The 21,124-nt window shown below is 39.0% G+C and overlaps 2 protein-coding genes across 2 annotated transcripts in view; both read left to right on the top strand.

Annotated features, from left to right (window-relative positions):
* The first annotated feature begins 548 nt into the window (after window positions 1–548).
* On the top strand, window positions 549–2,090 carry epd (ependymin). Its single transcript, XM_012867054.3, has 6 exons — window positions 549–692; window positions 818–849; window positions 937–1,074; window positions 1,160–1,346; window positions 1,436–1,517; window positions 1,626–2,090. The coding sequence occupies exons 1-6, from the start codon at window positions 617–619 to the stop codon at window positions 1,750–1,752; spliced, it is 642 nt and encodes a 213-aa protein (XP_012722508.1). The 5' UTR covers window positions 549–616; the 3' UTR covers window positions 1,753–2,090.
* A 6,910-nt stretch (window positions 2,091–9,000) lies between these two features.
* The window catches only part of stag2a (stromal antigen 2a), a 32,041-nt gene continuing 19,917 nt past the window's right edge, over window positions 9,001–21,124 (top strand). The window contains exons 1-8 of the mRNA XM_012867149.3: window positions 9,001–9,214; window positions 15,979–16,107; window positions 16,252–16,330; window positions 17,715–17,873; window positions 18,436–18,532; window positions 18,618–18,694; window positions 19,086–19,290; window positions 19,410–19,561. Of these exons, the coding sequence (XP_012722603.2) occupies window positions 16,064–16,107; window positions 16,252–16,330; window positions 17,715–17,873; window positions 18,436–18,532; window positions 18,618–18,694; window positions 19,086–19,290; window positions 19,410–19,561 (813 nt within the window). The 5' untranslated portion in view covers window positions 9,001–9,214; window positions 15,979–16,063. The remainder of the gene's footprint in view (window positions 9,215–15,978; window positions 16,108–16,251; window positions 16,331–17,714; window positions 17,874–18,435; window positions 18,533–18,617; window positions 18,695–19,085; window positions 19,291–19,409; window positions 19,562–21,124) is intronic.

The raw sequence follows: 21,124 nt of genomic DNA, 5'->3' as shown, positions 1-21,124 counted from the left end.
TGTCAGTGTTCCTGGTATGATCTGCCCTGGGAGAAAGCTGACAGACCATACGCCATTTTCCCGCATGGGATCTTGAAGTGTCCTCCGAAGGTGTGAGCTTGCATAAGACAGGTTGTGAAGATCCAGATTGCCCAAATCATGTAACAGACCTCTGCCAGACCTTATCCTCCGTCACCCATTTCCCCAAAGGTCACTCGGTTACCGCTCTCTGAACGTCATTCGGGCGTACATGCAGCACTGTTGCCTCGTTTACCTCACATGAACCTTCATTCCCCTCAGCATCCACGCTCACCCCGAAGGGATCTGGAAGAAGGCAGCGAGATGTCGAACAACAGGCAACGACAGCTGCACAAACACAACAGGGAAGCTAGTCGAAACATTTCATCATCTGGGTCACCGCCTGCCGCGGCAGAAGTGGACATTGGTAAGATGCTGTGGTGTTTGAAGTCGAGGAGGGGGCTAATACACTGGGTTGTCTTTGCGCAAGCATCACGCCCGTGCCAGGCTCCGGTTCTATAAAAAGCGCCGTTCGGCTTGCGGTTAGCTAGATGTGCTCTTGGTTGCTTGCTTTTTGTCACCTCTAACACTGTTTTGTCACTGATCTTTGAACAGGAAAATGTCTGCAACGACGGCGCTTTTGGTCCTCGTGTGCCTGACCGCCACCACCCGCGCAGACCATCACCAGCCATGTCGTAAGGCGCTTTCAATAATTATTTTAAAACTCTGTTGTCTATTTAAGAATTGTTTATGCTTGTATGATTTGTTTCTCAATGTGGTCTGGCCGGTTGGTTCAATTCCAGTGACTCCTTTCTTTCAGATACACACAACATGACTGGATTAATGAGTGTGGTGAGTATATACCTTTATTGGGATTAAGAGCCATCCAGCAACCGAAAACATGTTGAATGATCTCTTTCTGTCTTTGGAATGAATCAGATGACCCTAAAGGGTGAAATGAAAGCATTCGGCGCCTTCACTTACGACTCAGTGGGCAGGAAACTGAGGTTCAAATCCAACGAGAGCCACCCAACGAACGCATCGCTTGATTTGGATCTGCTGATGTTTTTCGAGGAGGTAGCTCAGCATCCCCGCCAACTCTAAAGGAGTGTTACTTTGGAGTTGTTTCTTGACAGCCGAATATGTATTTTGTCGTCGACAGGGGATTTTCTATGAGATTGACAGCAGAAACCAGAGCTGTGAGAAGAAAAAGCTTCAAATGTCCTTGCATCCTTTCGACATTCCCGATGACGCCAAGTTACACTCTACGGTGACCACTGGTAGCTCCTCCATTGAGGGAGAGGGAATGAAAGTCAGTATCTGGACCGGACCGCTGACACCTATGAAAGGTAGAACAGATGTTATGAAGAGGGACTTGTTTTATTACAGCTTTATAACATCAGCGACGTACAAGTTTGATTTGTGATTTCTCTGCCAGGTTCCTACTCCATGTCTGTAACCATGGGATGTTTGCCTGTGACCACTTTCTATTTCACTGATACCACATCGTTCCTTTTCAGGTTGGTTTTAGGTGGTTCTTTTGGGCATGTAAAAACAGGATGTGATGGGGAACCTCACCAAATTTCCGTGTAGTTTTTACACCTGTTTTATTTTTTTTTTCTTTACAGCAACATGGATGTTGAACTCAAAGTCAAAGATCCTGACGTCCTTGTGGTGCCCTCATTTTGTCACGGAAAGCCTGTGGAAGACACCCCTGAGGGGACTGTAAACAGCTTCCTCAATGAGTTCATGTAGATGAAACCTGCCAGTAAAAAAAAAAAAAGAAACTCACATCAAACCATGGCTTGCCAGAATTTTTGGCTTTTCTTTCTTTTTCATGCTTAACGACAGTTTTTCTTTTTACTCTCTGCCTTATCCACCTTTTTTGTAACATCTTTCACTCCCTTAAAAAGAACTTGTGCTGAACTGTTCACATCCTATATATGGATTTTTGATGTAACGGGATAAGTTATGGCAAGGATTGCAGAATTAGTAAGCAGCATACTAACAAATGGTGGCTTTTCAAGTTCATACCACTCACAAAATATGTAAAATAAGATTAATGGAACAATAAAACGTCAAAGGTCTAAAAAGTGTGATGTGTTTCATTTCTGCCAGTTGAACTTTTAGGCAAAAACCAGACAGAGTTGTGGTTTGGATCCTGTGATACTGTGATATCCCAGACTTAGTCTAGTATACAACAACAGTCACATTTTCCTGCATCATTTTTATAAAAATAAATGTTAAATAAATATAAAACATGCTGTACCAGATCGCTGTGGAGGGCCAAATGTGCCTCAACTTGTTAAATATTCAAACACGGGATCATGAGGACATAAGGATGTTTATTTTTCACTGTATTGCTTACACAAAATTTTGCAATATTTAAATAATATTGGAAACAAACATTAAATTCATAAATAGATATATATCAAGAATTATTCAAATGTTTCAAATATATATTATTAGAATCAAGAATATTTTATTGTCACCATGTTTTACCACAGTGAGTGAAATTACCTTTGAGGCAAAACACCGGCTTTGGATATACACAAATAACATGACACACATACACATCAGACTTAGTATTTACAGTTTTCTTTTGTTTTTTTTAAAGAAAAAATGTGACATCTCCTTGTGCAAATTAAATACATTTTAATGCATTGCATGTTAAAATTCATTTAATATTTCACTGTTCTTGTACTGCAGTCTATAATGAAATCCCTTAAGCTGTCACTCTGGCCTGTTAAATAGATTCTAATATGTGATTGGCTACCCTAATCAGCAAATTAACTTATGGCAAATCACCTTTATTATAGCACCCAATTACTGTTGACCCAGAGCTTTAAGGGACCAACTATAACTTATCTTGACAAAATGTCCCAATTCAGTTAAACAAACTAGAAAAGCTTAGAGGAGATCGTTCACCGGCTAAGTTCCTCCTCCTGCTGCCTTGATGTTCTACCCACAGCTTTCTTTAATAAAGTTTTGCCTGTCATAACGTCTGATTTGACTCAGATAATTAACACTTCCCTTCTTTCAGGTGTTTTCTCCCAGTTCCTAAAAACAACAATTATGAAACCAATGTTGAAAAAGAACAATTTGGACAAACTACTTCTGCAGAACTACAGGCCCATCTCAAACCTCCCCTTTATTAGTAAGATTCTTGGAAAAGCTGTTTCAACAATTAAATACCTTCCTAACAATGACCAGCCACTTCGACGTCTTCCAGTCAGGTTATTGTCACCATGTTTTACCACGGTGAAATTACCTTTGAGGCAAACACCGGCTTCGGATATACACAAATAACATGACACACATACACATCAAACTTAGTATTTACAGTTTTCTTTTTCTTTTTTTTAAGAAAAAAATTTACATGTCTTTATGCAAATCAAATACATTTTAATTCATTGCATGTTAAAATCATAATTCTTTGCTATTCATTTAATATTTCACTGTTCTTGTACTGCAGCCTATAATGAAATTGCTTAAGCTGTCACTCTGGCCTGTTAAATAGATTCTAATATATGATTGGCTACCCTAATCAGCAAATTAACTTATGGCAAATCACCTTTATTATAGCACCCAATTACTGTTGACCCAGAGCTTTAAGGGACCAACTATAACTTATCTTGACAAAATGTCCCAACTCAGCTAAATCAACTAGAAAAGCTTAGAGGAAATCATTCACCGGCTAAGCTCCTCCTCCTGCTGCCTTGATGTTCTACCCACAGCTTTCTTTAATAAAGTTTTGCCTGTCATAACGTCTGATTTGACTCAGATAATTAACACTTCCCTTCTTTCAGGTGTTTTCTCCCAGTTCCTAAAAACAGCAATTATGAAACCACTGTTGAAAAAGAACAATTTGGACAAACTACTTCTGCAGAACTACAGGCCAATCTCAAACCTCCCCTTTATTAGTAAGATTCTTGGAAAAGCTGTTTCAACAATTAAACACCTTCCTAACAACGACCAGCCACTTCGACGTCTTCCAGTCAGGTTTCCGTGCTCACCACAGTACAGAGACCGCCCTTATCAAGGTGTTTAATGACATCCATATAAATGCAGACTGTGGGAGAACCACAGTGCTGGTTCTGTTGGATCTTAGTGTAGCATTCAATACTCTCAATCTCTCCATTCTATTAGAGCGCCTGGAAAACTGGGTCGGCCTTTCTGGTACAGCTCTCGGCTGGTCTAAATCCTACTTGAAGGACAGGGAATTTTTTGTGTCAGTAGGTAACTTTACATCCCAGACGACAAAAATCACATGCAGGGTTCCACAAGGGTCCATCCTGGGTCCCTTCTTGTTCAATAGCGACATGCTCCCTCTAGCTCAGATCATAAAAAATAACAACATCAGCTACCATAAATATGCAGATGACACACAGCTCTACATCACCATGTCACCAGGTGACTATGAACCAATTCAGGCACTGAGTAAATGCCTAGAAGAAATCAATGCCTGGATGTGCCAACAGTTTCTTCAATTGAATAAAAACAAAACTGAAGTAATAATTTTTGGACCAATAGAGGAGAGATCAAGAGTTAGCACACAGCTTCAGTCCCTTTAGCTAGGAACCACTGATCAGGCCAGAAATCTAAGAGTAGTGATGGACTCAGACCTGAATCTCCAAAAGCATCTAAAGACAATTACAATGTCAGCTTTCTATCACCTGAAGAACTTTTCCAGGATTAAAGGACTAATGTCTCAGCAGGATCTGAAAAAACTAATCCATGCGTTTATATTTAGTAGAATCGATTTCTGCAACGGTGTTTTCACAGGTCTGCCAAAAAGTGGATCAGACGGCTGCAGCTGATCCAGAACGCTGCTGCCCGCGTCCTCACTAAGACTAAGAAAGTAGAGCACATCACCCCAGTTCTAAAGTCCTTACACTGGCTCCCTGTATCCCAGAGGATAGACTTTAAAATACTTCTGTTAGTCTATAAATCCCTGAATGGTTTAGCACCTAAATACATCACAGACTTGTTATCAGTGTATCAACCCTCCAGACCACTCAGGTCTTCTGGTTCCAGCCTACTCTGCAGAACCAGAACTAAACAAGGAGAAGCAGCATTTAGTTCCTATGCTCCACTTATCTGGAACAAACTTCCAGAAAACTGTAAAAGTGCGGAAAGCCTGAGTTCCTTTAAATCAAGATTAAAAACACATTTGTTTAGGATTGCCTTTGTCTGTTCTAGTCAAACTGTTAATTTAAACATCATTAGTTTAAGTTTGTAAACCAGCTGTTTTTAATATTTGCTTTTAGTATCCATTTCTCCATGTTTTATTTTGTTTTTATTCTGTTTTTATTTTCCTAAGTTTTAATCATGCAAAGCAATTTGCATTGTGTTTGTACTGAAATGTGCTATACAAATAAATTTGCCTTGCCTTCTTAAAAAAAATCTGATTTTTCTTTACTTTGACAATTAGCAAACAGCAATAATTTAGGTAATCCTAAATTACCCAAAATTTAAATAGTTTTGTCTAATTTCATATCAAACACAGAGATAAATGAAATGTGTTTTGTCTGTGATGGTAAATTCCAGGTATTTGCAGGATATTTCCACTTATTTGTAGATTTACAGGACTGACACTACTTCATTTGCTCTCCACTTGTCTGTTTTTTTCTCATGTTTTAAGCACCTTTTGCACAATGTACTTTTAAATTTTAAATTTGGTAATTTATTTATTTGTTTCATGATGTTGTTAGTGTTTTGTAGTTTCCCCTTTGTTTGTTTTTTACTTTATCTAATGTGCCAGATTTTCTAGTAGTCTTTAAAAGTGAAAACATATTACGAGTTCTCTTAGTAAATAAGCAAAGCTAAGTGAGGGTCAGAAAATTGCGGTTGGCCTATATAACTAAAAAAAAATAAAAAGAAGGAAAAATTCCCAGTCACACCCTGACGGTGGTGAGCTATGTTAGTAGCTACAGCTGCCTTGGGGCAGGCTGACTGAGGCGAGGCTGCTGTGCATCGGCAATTGAAGAAACAACACATTCAAAGTTGACATCCTGTGTTGCTGTTTTAGAAATTTCTGTTGTTGTTACTCCCCCCCCCCCTCCCTTTTTTTAGGAGGTAGGGCGGGTTTACAAAAAGGTACTTGAACCTTTATGATCACACCATCATCAGAAAATAATAGAATAAGCTTTTCATGATTCCTCTGTTGGAAATGGCTGAGTTACAACAGCAGCAGTGACACTGGGAATGGGACACACATTGGATAAATAATAGTAAATAATATTATGTACAACGGGGATGCACAGTGGCACAGTGCTGTTGCCAAGGTCCTGGGTTCAAGTCCTTCCCTTGCCCTGGGCCTTCCTGCATGGAGTTTGCATGTTCTCCCTGTGCATGTGTGGGTTCTCTCCGGGTACTCCGGCTTCCTCCCACAGTCCAAAAAAAACACGACTGTTAGATTAATTGGTCTCTCTAAATTCTCCTAAGGTGTGAGTGTGTGCGTGAATTGTTGTTTGTCCTGTTTGTCTCTGTGTTGCCCTGCGACAGACTGGCAACCTGCCCAGGGTGTACCCCGATAAATAAAATGTATTGTTATTATTATTATTATTATTATTATTATTATTATTAGTAGTAGTAGTAGTAGTAGTAGTAGTAGTAGTATGTGCAAGGAGGACTCATGCTCCATCATTGATCTATACACAGTATACTGAATAATAAAATATAACCATAAGTGAATGGGTGACTAGATAGATAGATAGATAGATAGATAGATAGATAGATAGATAGATAGATAGATAGATAGATAGATAGATAGATAGATAGATAGATAGATAGATAGATAGATAGATAGATAGATAGATAGGTAGATAGATAGATAGATAGATAGATAGATAGATAGATAGATAGATAGATAGATAGATAGATAGATAGGTAGATAGATAGATAGATAGATAGATAGATAGATAGATAGATAGATAGATAGATAGATAGATAGATAGATAGATAGATAGATAGATAGATAGATAGATAGATAGATAGATAGATAGATAGATAGATAGATAGATAGATAGATAGATAGATAGATAGATAGATAGATAGATGAGGATATCTTACAGCTGAATCAAGTATCCTGAGACCTCCGGGGCTGATGCCATCAAGCCCACCTGCCTTCCCCTGTTTGAGTTCTCTCAGTTTTTTCTGACTTCTATGAGTAGTAGAGGGAAGATTCGAGGTTGAATATCTCTAATTGCCTAAAATACATTAAAAGAATGCCAAAAATACAGTTGAAATGATTGTCTCGCTTAAGCAAAATGTAGTATTCAGACTCCCCAGCTTGTTGTACAAGAAAAACAAGGAAGTAATAGGGGATTTTGAAGACATTCAGAAAAAAAGAGTTACTAATTAAACTGGAACAGGTTTAAAAAAAAGTCTTGAAACTGTTCCAGTCAGAAAGCCTACAGAATAAGGAAACCAAGACCACTGTTACCTTCCTCTGTGGTGGTTAACCATAAAGTATCAGTCTAAGAGTGTAGCGTATGACAAAGCCACAGAAGAACCCTAGGTACATTTTAAGCAACTGAAAACACTTCTTACACGTTTACATACAGTTTAGACAAGGCAGGATGATTGGTATTAACTAATAGTCTGTTCTGAAATGTGCTGTTTGTATTTAGAGGCACACAGCAGATTTTATAAAGGTGTTTAAAGTAAGGTTACTGCTGTTTAGATAAATTGTTCTTCCATTGCCTGTTCCATTGCAGGTTTTCCTTAAGAGCAAAGAGTTCCAGTACTGGAAATAAAAAGGACTAAACATAGTTTAATTTATTTGCTTTTAAGCTTTGGTACCAACTCCCTGATAATCTAAAAAAAAAAAAAAAAGAGATGACATTGTTGGTTCCATTGAATCAGGACTAAAAATATTAGTTTGCTGCATCACTTGTCAAGAGTCAATGTCAAGCATTTTTATTATTTTTCTGTTCACTGTGTATTTACATGTTTTTATTCCTTTATTTGTATGTGATGCTTCATTTTTTTTATTGCTTTTTACTTATTTACTTTACCCGTTTATCTGTGTTTTAGTGTATTGCTTGTCTTTATAGTAATGTTCTGTTCCATTGTTTTCTTGTAAAGCACTGTGTATTGCCTTTTTGTGTGTGACGTGTATAATCATATTTTTCTACTGTTTATTTCATCATCTAAAAATAGAAAGAGTATGATACAAATGCAAACCTACCAACACATGGACGTCCACCTAAATTATTGTGATGAGCTTTAGAGATCTCTCAGAGCGCTGTTCAAACATACCAACACATGGTCGTCCAGCTAAACTGACAGGTTGCGCAAATAGAGCAAATAATCAGAAAAAACAGTCCACGGTAACTCTGGCAGCTCAGGCCTGAGGATCACAACTGATTGTTTCCCACAAATCTGGCCTTTATGGAAGCATGGTACAAAGAAAGCCACTCAACTTCCCATTTGCATTACGAGATTTCCATTGAAGGAAACACAGCAAACATGCTGAAAAAAAGGTTCCAGTCCGATGAAACCAACACTGGACTTTGCGGTTTTCTTTGTTGTTGTTGTTGTTTTTTTTTTATTTATTAGAAAAGGTGTTAGAGACATAGCTTAAAAGACTTGCAGCTGGTATTTGGAGCAGAAAGGTGGTTCTGTTAAGTGTAGGGTGCTTAATCCAAATGTATTACATGCTTTCGAAATTTTTTAGTTGTAAAGGAAATTGAACATCAAATGTCCTCTTCCTCCCAAAGAACGATAAAAACATTTTCAAAATATATTAAAATGAAAATATTTACCCCCCCCCCCCCCAAAAAAAAAAAAAACAAAAACAAAAACAAAACAAAAAACATGATCTGCTAACGCAGTCATTTACTACTAAATCGCCCTCCAAGAAAAGCGTCGCACGTAGAAAAACTATCACACTTGGGTAAAAGTAGGTGTTTTCCATCATTCACCTTCCAGTAGTTCTGTTTGGGGTTTGAACTCCTACCTGCAGTACCGCCGCGCCGCCGACAGGTGGTGTGTGTGCGCCGCGTGCAACCACGACAAAAATACACAGTGTACCTTGCTATGTTAGCCACCAAGGGGCTCCTTTACGCTAGCTTAAAAACAAAGCATCGTTTAGCGAGGTTTAAAGTGACAGCTTGTTCAGGAAATTAACGAAAGAAAAAAAATTAATCAAAGTGAAAAGCCCGCATCGTTGTAATTGTTTGGTTTCTGTGCGTCTTTGAATTAAAACGAGGTAAGTTGTAAAATGGCGGATAGCTAACGTTAACATCTTGGTAGTTTGTTATCGATGCCACTGTTCTTGGCCACTGAGCAGGCACATGAGGATAATGTCACCCGCAGGTGTTGACGCAGACTTGCACTCTTGAAAGGATACTTTGGAAATGGCGGAGAATGATAAATGTACCTAATGGCTTCAGGTAGTTTTTGTTGGCTAATAGTCTTGTTAGCTATTACGCTGCTAACGGTAAAGCTAGCCGAGCTAGAAAGTACTGGGATGATATATTTCCACATATTAAAGTTAATATCTCTCTTTACAGATATACGACGATACTTATAAAGTAGCGGAGGCGATTTTCTAAAGGTGCGAAACGGAAAACGCTGACAGTGTTTAGAGTTTGCGTTTCTCATCAATAACATTGGCAGATCCGTCATGTCAGACAGAGCTGAGAGTGAGCAGGAATCCCCCCCCTCCTCCAGCCTCCCTCACATCTGGGATGTTTTTAAGTAGACAACAACGCTTGGCTGAGATGTACTGAGCTCATCCGCTGGTGTGAAGAGTCAAGGTGGCGTGAAACAAAACGGGATGCCAGACATTTCCTTTAGTGTGATGCTTTTTTACATGGCGCTAAGATCCTGTTTCCTTTTCCAAGTATGGAGTCCCCTCTGTGCCACACAGACAAACTCATCTGGGCTCTGGTTTGAAGCCCGATCTTGTGAAATTGGGAATTTTCAAATGTGCCCCTATATGGTGTCCTTTATTCAGCTACACAATTACAGCTTTTAGGGTTATACCAAACTAGTTTGTCTTTTTTTTTTTTTTTTTAGGTAGCCACAATATTCCTAAATGTGTTATATGTTATGTACGTAGTATTTATAATTAAAGACTTATTACAAAGAATGGAATGTTTGTACCAAAGTAAACTTATTTTTGTAATGGGCCAAATAAATTAGTGTTTATGTTTATAGCTTTATTTGCTTTATTCAGTATTTATCATAACTCAAGAAGTGTGCAAGTGTGGCCTACCAGACAACCATTTGATTTTAACAAAGATTTAGATTTTGGGGTCTGTTCTCAGATTTTTGCCAAGGAGATTAAAAAATATCTATCAAACTGAGACATAGGTGGTGCGTTCCTTTTGCCTCCGAGGTCGGAACTAACCAGTCGCAGATCACGTCATCTCTGCCTTTTAGCGTTCCGGTTTCCCTCTTGTTGGACAGTAGGAAAAAACATGGCCGCCCGCACCGCTGTTCCAACAATAACGCTGTTCTAGGCCGTAATTTGTGCAAATAAACAGCTGAAACATCCTGTCTGATGAACACTAAAAAGGCAGTGCCTGTATGACCGACTAAATGTTACATAAATAATAGAGAGCTGCTACAAACAGTCAAAGTATGAGGTTTTACTCAATGTGGTATCAAGTAGCCATCATGAATGCTGAAGTCAGGCACCATCCTACTGCACCGACCTTCAGACTCCGAATACCTTCTTTAGGGGCCGTTCCAGTTAGATTTTCCGACCTGGAGTTCAAGAATCCCGACTACCGAGGACAAATGGAACGCACCAGTAGCGTTCAGGGTTCAAAAAGCAGGACATTTACTTTCTAGTATTTAGTACATGCATATTAAGCTGAAACACTATACAAATATCTCTTATTAATTAACAGTAAATGCTTTAACTTAGATGTCCAAAAGATCCTGACCATTTAACTGAGAATTTACAAATTTTATGGTCAATTAGTCCGGATTAACTTTATTGTACTTTATTATCTAAATCCATACTGGCTTCGAATTTCTTATGGACTCGACACACGGGGAGCGACACGCGGGCATCTTGAGTCGCTGTCACTCGGCTCTGCTGCCATTTATCTGGATCAGCCGTTAGGCGCGCCCTTAAAGTGATGATATTCTCCAGGCTGATTCCTTGTCTGTAACATAGGATGAACCCGGGTTGTATTTTTCTTTTGTAGAGTAGGCATAAAAGCAAGATTTCAGTCCCTTCCAGCAATATCGTCTGACTCTTCGTCCTTGTGGCTCACGGACTGCTTTGAAAATATCAAAAGGCCCTCCAATTTCATCCAACAGCGCGGCTTGAAACTCCGCCGTCGCGTCCCGTGTGTTGGGTCTTCACCGCGGTGGCGATGAAACAAATTAGTCGCTGTCGTTTGTCACTTCCCGTGTGCCGAGGCCATTAGACATCAGCTGAAATATCCAACGCCGCTTCAGTAGGCAGCAAAGTCCCAGATAACGATGGAAATCAGAAGGAAGAACACGAGTCAGCCGTGGGTTAGAGATCCTTACCACACAGCCAGGGCTTAAATGAATGTATCTCTTTATTTTACGATACCTTCTCATTCAGTAACGTCTTCAGTACACTTTCTGTACACTGATTCCACCATGATTACCCTAACAAATTTGCTCAGGCTAATAATTGTTGAAACAAAGCAAAACGTGAGTAATAAACATAAAAATCTATAGAGGTTGTTAAAGCTATTTTTGTTGACAGCGTTGTGTTTTTGGAGTTATGTTACATGGAGGTTTTATCTACTCTTAATCAGCCAGTTTGGGTCTCCGCTGGTTTGAGAGTCAGAAACTGAAGAAGTTAAAAAAAAAAAAATGTGGCTACATAATTATGGTTGGACAATATGGTTAAAAAAAATCATAGTTTTATGACCATAGTCTTGATTAAAATCTCTGTTTTGCTTAACTCAAATAATAATGTAAAAGGTACTCACTGTATGCACAGTGCAGTTTATTTTATATATAATAACTAGCTTTGACTTAAGGCTAAGACTAATTGTAGAACAACGGTCTCTGTGCTTTACTCCAAATGTCAATATTACCATTTCTCCTAACAAGGCAGAAAAGGTGTCGTTTTAAAAAGCCATTCTGTTCGTTTTCTTGCGACTGTCTTAAGTGTTCTCCCACTTTGCTGTCAGTGGCCGCGGCAAAGACATTAGATTATATTTTTAGAGGCGCTGTAAAATCAGCCGCCTGCTTTACGCCACAAGTGATTAATAAATATCTCTTCATAACTGATGCACTTTATTTATTTTACATCTTTTACAGATGCTAGCACAACCTAGCAGTGTGAGTGGACAGTTCTAATAGAGGCCAAGTCATTTTTTGCCTGTAGTTTGTACTTTATTTCCACTTCCAATTGTTAGCAAATAGGTATTTTTTTTGTTACATGTTTACAGTACCAATAATATAGTTAAAGTACCAAGTAGCAGTTATAACTAATAAGTGATTAAATTAAAGCAGAATAAAACAGTACATTTACAATTTCCACGTTAATCATTTTACAAGAATGCATAAAAGCATGATGCTTTTGCCTTCGCTTCCAGGCTGCAGAACCGACAACGTTGATAAAAGGAAATGAGTCGGCGCTCTGCTTGAGGAGAAAACACCCTGCTTGACCTGCTTGTTGAGGATTCATTGTTTCTATTTTTGTTTCCTTCTGGTTTCTCTTAACGACAGAAGACATCTTAGTGTTTCTCGCTCTGCAAAAGCCTAGGAAGAAGAGCAACAGAAAGGTCTTTTTTTTCTCAGCTGTAAAAAATGCAAAGGTGTGGTAACAAAGGCTGCATTCCACTTGGACACAGAATGCCGTACCCTAGAACATGAATGGCATGTTGAGGGGAAGGAAAATGTGTGAAGTGAAGCTCATACAGGAGTTTAGGGGAAAGTCACAAGACGTGAACTGACATCCGGAGGGTCTTACCTTGTTCAAGACAAAAAAGGCGTGTCGGTTAGGTGGCCAACACCCCTTCTTTGTCCTTTTTTTAGAGTAAATCTTTTTTTTTTATTTTCCTGGCATCAGGAGGAAGTGTGGAGAGGCACAGAGTCAAAGTTGCCTGAGCTCTAGCGGGAAGTTTCCACAGTCAGTGACGACATGGGGAGCCATGCCAGCTGCCGATGTCGGTCCACTCTGCGTTATAAAGTCCAAAGTACAGGGTTTAGGGTTTAGGGTTTAGCGAAGAGGTAGATGGGAGAAGGCCGTTGCTAAAGCATCCTGGACTTCCTGAACACCTCAGCAGAGTCACCGGCTGACGGCCTTCATGCTGCCAAACGGCACGGAAATATAATAATAATTTTGGATTGTTCTAAAGTCATTCCTAAATTTTCTGAGGTGCTAACTTCTAGATTTTACGTTAGCTGGAGGTCGATGTCTCTTGAATTATGCACTGCAAAAACGGAACTAGAAATAAGTAAAATGTTCTTAAAATTTGTGTATTTTTCCTTGATTTGAGCAGGTAAATACGATGATTTGCCAATGGAATGAGTATTTTGCACTTAGAATAGGAACAATTCATCTCAATCATCTTACTTCAAGTGCAGGATGTCTAATTATCTTATTTTAAGGGGTCAAAATACTCATTCCATTGGCAGATAATCTTATTTATTTGCTCAAATCAAGGATAAATACACTAACTTTAAGAACATTTTACTTATTTCTAGATCAGTTTTTGCAGTTTGTCACTGTGTGCCGTAACATTTGTGTCCCTTGTTCAGTTTGAACTTAACCAAAATGTTGAACAGCGATCTACTTTATGAAGAGGCACCTTTTGCTATTGCAAGTCGGAAGGTTTTCCTGTTAAAAAAAAAAATAATCTCTGCTGAAGGAGTGTTTCTGGGAAGCTCAACAGAGTTTAGCTGTCGTTAAAGTCGTGCATGACGGCTGCGCTTCCTGCTGCTGCGACAACTGAAAGTGAGGTGGAGCGCCTGGATTATCGGAAGGAGGGAGAGAAGCAGCGCATTTCTCGGTTTAAGTACCTGAAACTAGCTAATGTGGAGCTTTTTTAGATTTATGGGATTTCAAAAAAAAAAAAAAAGTACCTGCTGCTGTCAAAACTGCTGGCGATATTTATTTTTGATTATTTTCTTTTTCCTTTCTCCGTTAGTTTCAAAATCCCTTTTTTGAAGCAAAGCCGTGCTCCTTTTGTCAGGCATGTCCCAAAAACCTCCGGGCGGTTCGACAGAACCACAACGCTGGGGTCAAAGATAGGGAAACTAGAGCGGCTGGTGGATTTCAGCCGTCATTATTCTGGATTTATGTTTTTGTTTTGTTCGTTTTTTTTTTTTTTTTTTTTTTTACTTTCATGCTCTGCTAGTGTTGTGTAAACCGCGCGTTACTGGAGAGCGTGGAGTTTTGAGGTGACGTTTAAGGGGTTTTTGTTGGTCCTGCCCAGAGTAGAAATTATTCCTCTTTCACCTTCCTTCCTGCCCTTTTTGTAGAAATCCTAAGCTTATACAGAAGTGTTGTAGTGTTTAATTGACTTTAGACTAACACACACACACACACACTCGTAAACATAAATAGTTTATAAGTCAATGTAACTATTGAGCTTGGGCTGGTTGCTGGTATCAAGTTAAAGGGTTTTAAATTCTTCTATCACCTCCTTCCTACAGTTTAAAGCCCTTCAGTACCAGGGAAAGCGCTGGATGTTTGGATCTTAAACAAATGCAGCATTTCTCCCCCCAAGATAGATTCATTCAACAGCTTAGAAAACAGTTCTGATCACAAAAACTAAAGCAGGACCCCCCATTTAAAGCACATAATATATATTTTGGCTTAAAATGGTAGCGTTAATACCGTGATGTTGTTAAAACATGGTTGGACTGTGTTTGCCCTCATGCAGCCCAGTGCCTGGAAGCCGCTGCTCCAGTACTTGTGTTCAGCCGCAACATGTTCACAGTTACTAAGGTTGAAATCCGGCGCACAATACTGGTCGTTTGCATAACTAGTTTGTGCAGTTCATATTTTAAAAAAACAGATATGGATCTATTTTTTTAATTATCATTAAAACCTGCCAAGAATGTTTTTTTTTTTTTTTTAAGACCTTTCCTAGCAGACATTTCGGCTGATTTAGGTTTTAATTTAGATTTACTGAAACATTTCTTACGTTTTGGGCGTGGCGATTAAAACCAACGATGAACAAAGTAAAGTGAAAACATCTCTTATATTTTCGTAATAGAAGACTGACCCCAGTCTTCTCAGATCCCCAATCTATGGAAATAGATAGTATTATAAAAAAATCTCCATAAGATAACGAACAGTTCATTTGAATTACAAGAGACTTGACCCTGTTTTTTGTAGTTATTCGTCCTTGCGTTTCATAAAAATGTTTAGCTATGTGGAGAAATAACACATTAGTTCACAATTGAACTCCAAAAAAGGATTTCTACATTTTTGGCAGCAATGTTTAATGTTTTTCTTCATTCATTTTTGTTTTAGTTAAAGCTTGTCATTTGTTTGTTTTTTCACATTTTTGTTAAAACGTTTGAATATTTACAAGAATTTTAGGCGATTGCTTTTTAAAAGATTCAATTGAGCAACAAATCTGTAAGGGCCATAAATTAGCCTTTAAAAATTAGGTATTGTTTTGAATAATTATGTTTTTGGACTTTGTTTAATTGTCTCTTGATCATGTCCCATTTTATTTTTTTAGGATCCCCACCCCCCTTTTTAAAAGATATTTTAGCAAAGTAACAATTCATAATGTTTAACTAAGTGAGTATCCACTGTTCTGGGGTCTTTTTATGGTTAGTTTAGTGATGTTTTGTGATCTGCTGCAGGTTAGTATTTGCCTCGGTTAGTTATCTCAGCCCCTTATTCTGCCGTACTTGGCGGGAGGCTGTGGAAACACACTGCTCCCCTCTATAAACCATCCCTTCATAACTGGGCCACACAGACATGACAGTATATCTTACATTTGTAATCTGTGTTTGTATCTGTGTCTGTGTTGATCACTCTGTCTGTTTTGTTTCTGTTTCCAGGTTTGTCTGAAGAGATCAGCTCCTGCTTTTGGGGCCCAGAGCAGACTGAGGACCTACATCCGCAGCTCCAGAAAATGTTGCAGAAATGATAGCGGCACAGGATTTGCACGCAGAGTTCCAGTTTCCTCAGTAAGCAGCGACTCACAGACGGGCTTCGTAACTTCCATGTTGGCTGTAGCTCGGTTCCTATTCGCCGTCGTGTTGTCCCTGTGATGATGATGGATCGTTTGAGCTGGCGTCGGCGGTTCTAACGTCTTTATTTGTTTTACACAGAGAGACAGAATCTCAGTTGTCTTCAGATGCAGACCTTGAGGATCCTGATGGAAGAAATACCAAGGCAGGAAGAGGCATGGTAGGTTTATTGATTCAGCACACAGTTGAAACCAGATATGTATATAAACTATATATAAATACACATTTTGACATTAAATTAGACCAAACCTTTTCTGTTTCAGGTCAAGTTAGGATTACCAAATCTATTTCTGTTTAGCAAGTGCCAGAATAATCATAAAGATTAGCTACATTTTAAGGCAAAGCAAGGCAAATTTATTTATATAGCACATTTCAGTACAGAAACAATGCAAAGTGCTTTACATATTTTTCCTATATTAAAATATAGGGAAATAAAGCAGAATAAAAGCAAGTAGGAATAAAATGTAGCAACAAAATAAAACATGGGAGAATAGACACTAAAAGCAAACACTAGGACTACAGTTGGACTACAAAGTTGAACTAATGATGTTTCAGTAAAACAGTTTAACTAGAAGTTGAAGGTAATCCTAAACAAATGTGTTTTTATTCTTGATTTAAAGGAACTCAGGCTTTAAGCACTTTTACACTTTTCTGGAAGTTTGTTCCAGATAAGTGGAGCATAGGAACTAAAACAGTGACTTTGTTGTTTTTTAAGCCCCTTTGTAATTAATTAGACAGTATGTTTAGGGTTATTGTCTATTTATAACACTCATTTGTACCCAAGCTTTGACTTCCTGGCTGCAGTCTCGAGATGACGCTTCAGGGTTTCCAGAAAATCTATTTTCCTCATGATGCCATCTATTTTCTGAAATGCACCAGTCCCTCCAGCATCAGCACCATGCTGCCACCTCCCTGTTTAGGAGGCTGTTCCTGGGGTAGTAAGCCCCTTTATTTTTCCTCCAAATGTAACAATGGCTTTTATGGCCAAACACTTCAATTTATGCTTTCAGCAGACCACAGGACAGTTAATTAAATAAATTGAATTGAATCAATGGGAATGTTGTGAATGAATGAAGGCTACATAGCCATGATATCATCATCTGGACTTTCCCAAATTGTTTAAAAGCGTTGCAACCTTAGTGTGTGGTAACTTCTGAACGCAGAGGAAACAATACAAAGTTCTCTCAGAAAATTCTCTTCTACACTGATTTGGCATTTAGGAAATAATCAGGTTTTTTTATGCTAATTGACCTGAAACCGGAACGGTTTAGTCTGATTTAATATCAGTTAGAAGAAAAGGTTATGTCTGTTTTTATACAACGATTACCAGAACCTCACAAAACCGTGAAATTAGGCCGACCCTGATCAGAATGGCCTTCAGTGGCTCCACCAGCTATTTGCGAGTTCTTCAGCGCAACACCCTGACTTATTTTTGATTTCCTGTAACCAGATATTCCTCTCAGTCTACTCTTTCCCTGGTTATACTAGTTCTAGTTCTCATAATTGTGCCCTCAGTTATCATTAACCATTGTTCTCCTTCGCAGGGGGCCAAGAAGGGGAGGAAGGTGCTGGCAGACAGGGCCAAGGGTGGGGGAGCAGGGAGGGTGACTGGTGCTGGCTGGGTGAATGGCCACCATCAGGAGAACGGCATGGAGAACATGAGCCTGTTTGAGGTGGTTAAAATGGGGAGGAGCGCCACTCAGGTGAGGATCGGACTCATTTTGATCCTTTTTTTTTTATATACCCGCTAGGAAAAAATAATCAACAGTGTCTGCATAAAATATGGAAGGCCAAAAGTCCCACCGTTCAATAAACAGGGGAAGCACTAAAACATTTAAATGGGCCAAACTTATTGGTAATTTAAAGGGAATACAAAAAAAGTAATTTCTTAGATGTGTAATGAATTAAATGGGTCATCAATAAAAGTATTTAGTTACTTCTTAGTCAGTTTATGGATTCATTTTATAGTGAGTGGGCAGAGTTAACACGGCTCCAGGCAAGATGACTGGTCTAAAACAGAGTTGCAGTTTATTGACAAATAGTGATATTTTAACTTTTTATTAGATTTTTTTTTTCAAATGTTATTTTAACTATGCCTCTCATTCTATGACTTTTTCTTTGGATTTTTCCACTTTTGGCCCCTCATTGTCGAAGAATAAATGCTATAAAGCTGAATCAATTTTAACCTCCACATGTCATTTGCATTTCCAGCTTGTGTTTGTTGAATAAAGCGTGTTGTAAAATGCTTTTGTGATGTATGTTTAGTCCGTTGTCGACGACTGGATTGAGGCCTACAAACAGGACAGGGATGTGGCGCTCTTGGAGCTGATCAACTTCTTCATTCAGTGCTCTGGCTGTAAAGGTAGGATGTAGGCAGCAGTTTCCGTAGCTGAAAGCGTATATTTCCGTGCCGTTTGGCTGAAGCCGTTTCTTTTTCTTTTTCTTAGGTGCCGTGAGTGAAGAAATGTTCAGACATATGCAGAATTCGGAAATCATCAGGAAAATGACGGAGGAGTTTGATGAGGTGAAGTACTCCGTGTCTCTCTAGAACTGCCCTGATCACACTGCAAAAACGGATCTAAAAATAAGTAAAAAGTTCTTAAAGTTAGTGTATTTGTCCTTGATTTGAGCCAGTAAATAAGATTATTTGCCAATGGAATGAGTATTTTTACCCCTAAAATAAGATAATTAGACATTCTGCACTTGAAATAAGGTGATGGAGATGAGTTGTTCCTATTTTAAGAGCAAAAATCTTATTCCATTAGCAAATAGTCTTATTAACCTGCTCAAATCAAGGAAAAATACACAAATTTTAAGAAAATGTTACTTATTTTAGGTTCCGTTATTGCAGTGCAGCTATGTCTCTGTGCGACGCTCCTGTACTCGAGCTGATCGATTCTCTCATCATCAAACAGGACAGCGGCGACTATCCTCTAACACTCTCAGGACCACAGTGGAAAAGATTCAGGATAAATTTCTGCGACTTTATTGCCGTCCTCGTGCGCCAGTGCCAGTACAGCATCATATACGACGAGTACATGATGGACACGGTCATCTCTCTGCTCACCGGCCTGTCTGACTCCCAGGTCAGGGCCTTCAGACATACGAGCACGCTGGCAGGTCAGTCTAAGTGCAGCGCTGTTAGCTCCTGCTCTCTGCATAGCCGCTTACCTACATTATTTACATCTTTATGGTGGCGCACGCTCGGACTCGTGTTTGAACTCTGCTGTCCTCCCCAGCCATGAAGCTGATGACTGCATTGGTAAACGTCGCTCTGAACCTGAGCATCAATATGGACAACACTCAGAGGCAGTACGAGGCAGAGCGGAACAAAGTTATTGCAAAAAGGGCCAATGATAGGTTGGAGCTGTTGCTACAAAAGCGGAAAGAGGTAAGAAAAAAAAATCTAACAAAGCTGCTGAAAAAAAGTCCATTTCTGTTTCTGCTCAGTTAAGAAATTGAAGCTTCTCTGCACTGTAGAGATATAAATAGTGTGAAAAAAGGTTTAGTGGCTTTCAAAAGTGTTCATGCTCTGAATGTTTTCAAATGGGATCATTTTAATACCACCTTTTTTTCCATTACTGCTGAATGCCTTATGCAATAGTTTTTGTACCGGTTTTGCACAGATTCTCATTTGTATTTTGATTCGGACTTTGGTTGGGCCTCTCTGGGATGTAAAATTGCTTTGATTATCTGCCTTGTGAATGCAGCCCTGACTGGGCTTCAGACTCGATAATGATAGTAAGAAAAATACTCTATTTTTGATGCCATTTTTGATACCATGGCAACATTTTGTGACGGCAACGGGTTCTTTCTGCTTGAGAGCAAAACATATTATTGATTTAAATATGACACATTTCACTTCAACTTTCTTAACTGGAGCAAAAACAAAAGTAGGGGTCAACTCAGCCACTATTTAGAGAAATATATAAGTTATGTCACTTCCTTTTTTTATGCAAAACAATAGACGAGATAACACTAATGTTAAAAGTGTTAAAATCCTTTATGGAAGTATGTACCTTTGTTTCAGCCTTGCAGGTTTTGTATTTCAATATAATTGCCATCTTTAGCATGTGCTTCCATTTGCCTGTCAATTTGCCAATGATACAAATAAATGTTATGACTGAGGGACAAATAATCATTCTAAACTAAAATAAATCGTGTTTCCAAATAAACGTGGATCTGATGCATACAAAACATATTTTTCACAGTATAAACAACGATTCGGTCCATGCAAATCTTCAGCAGCAGCTTCAGCAATTTTTACCTTTCAACTAATTTTACTGAATATTTTCTTTACTGATCAACAGCAGCAGCAACACTCTGGCTCCAACCCTTTGCCCGTGCTATTGTTAGCCACATCAGCCTCCGATAGCTTTACCACTGAACAAGCGGAGGGAGCAGCTCTGGTTTGCTTCATTGCTACTAAAGAGCAGCCGACTAAGCCGTCAGCTGATGAACGTTTTCCTGCTTTGATTCGTACCGCTGTAGGACTGAGCGGTGTTGTAGCGATAGCTTGTGGTGTAGCTTAGCATCTGGAGTCGTTCAGCATGCCTTAAAGGAGCAATAAGCGAAATTTCATTATTTTTAATAGAAATAAAAAATAGTTTTGGGAAGAACTAAAAGGATCTTTTCAGATGGACTATGGTTAAATGTCACAAACGAGCTCTCTGTGTTTTTCTCCAGTCTCGTGTTTACATTGCCGGACCGGTCGTGCGTGAGACGTACGTGCACGTGAACAGCTGCCACTGTTCACGTGCACTTACCGCTGCCGCTCCCTGCCCATAAAATGTCACCGCTTATTGCTCCTTTAACGTTAAAGTTACTTCTGAATAACACTTTTATTTACATCCCGTCAATATGATTTTTTCTGACTACAGTGGTGTGAGAAAGTGTTTGCCCCCTTCCTCATTTCCTGTTCCTTTGCATGTTTGTCACACTTAAGTGTTTCGGA

Source organism: Fundulus heteroclitus, chromosome 11 (assembly GCF_011125445.2).
Source record: "Fundulus heteroclitus isolate FHET01 chromosome 11, MU-UCD_Fhet_4.1, whole genome shotgun sequence".
NCBI classification, from domain to species: Eukaryota; Metazoa; Chordata; class Actinopteri; order Cyprinodontiformes; family Fundulidae; genus Fundulus; species Fundulus heteroclitus.
The sequence above is the reverse complement of the archived record's forward strand: the minus strand, read 5'-3'. Positions and strand labels throughout refer to the sequence as shown.

Coding starts and splice junctions, on each gene's coding strand:
- epd (XM_012867054.3), top strand. CDS start 617: ATGTCTGCAACGACGGCGCTTTTGGTCCTCGTGTGCCTGACCGCCACC. Junction 693..817: donor AGACCATCACCAGCCATGTC/GTAAGGCGCTTT, acceptor CCTTTCTTTCAG/ATACACACAACATGACTGGA. Junction 1,518..1,625: donor ACCACATCGTTCCTTTTCAG/GTTGGTTTTAGG, acceptor TTTTCTTTACAG/CAACATGGATGTTGAACTCA.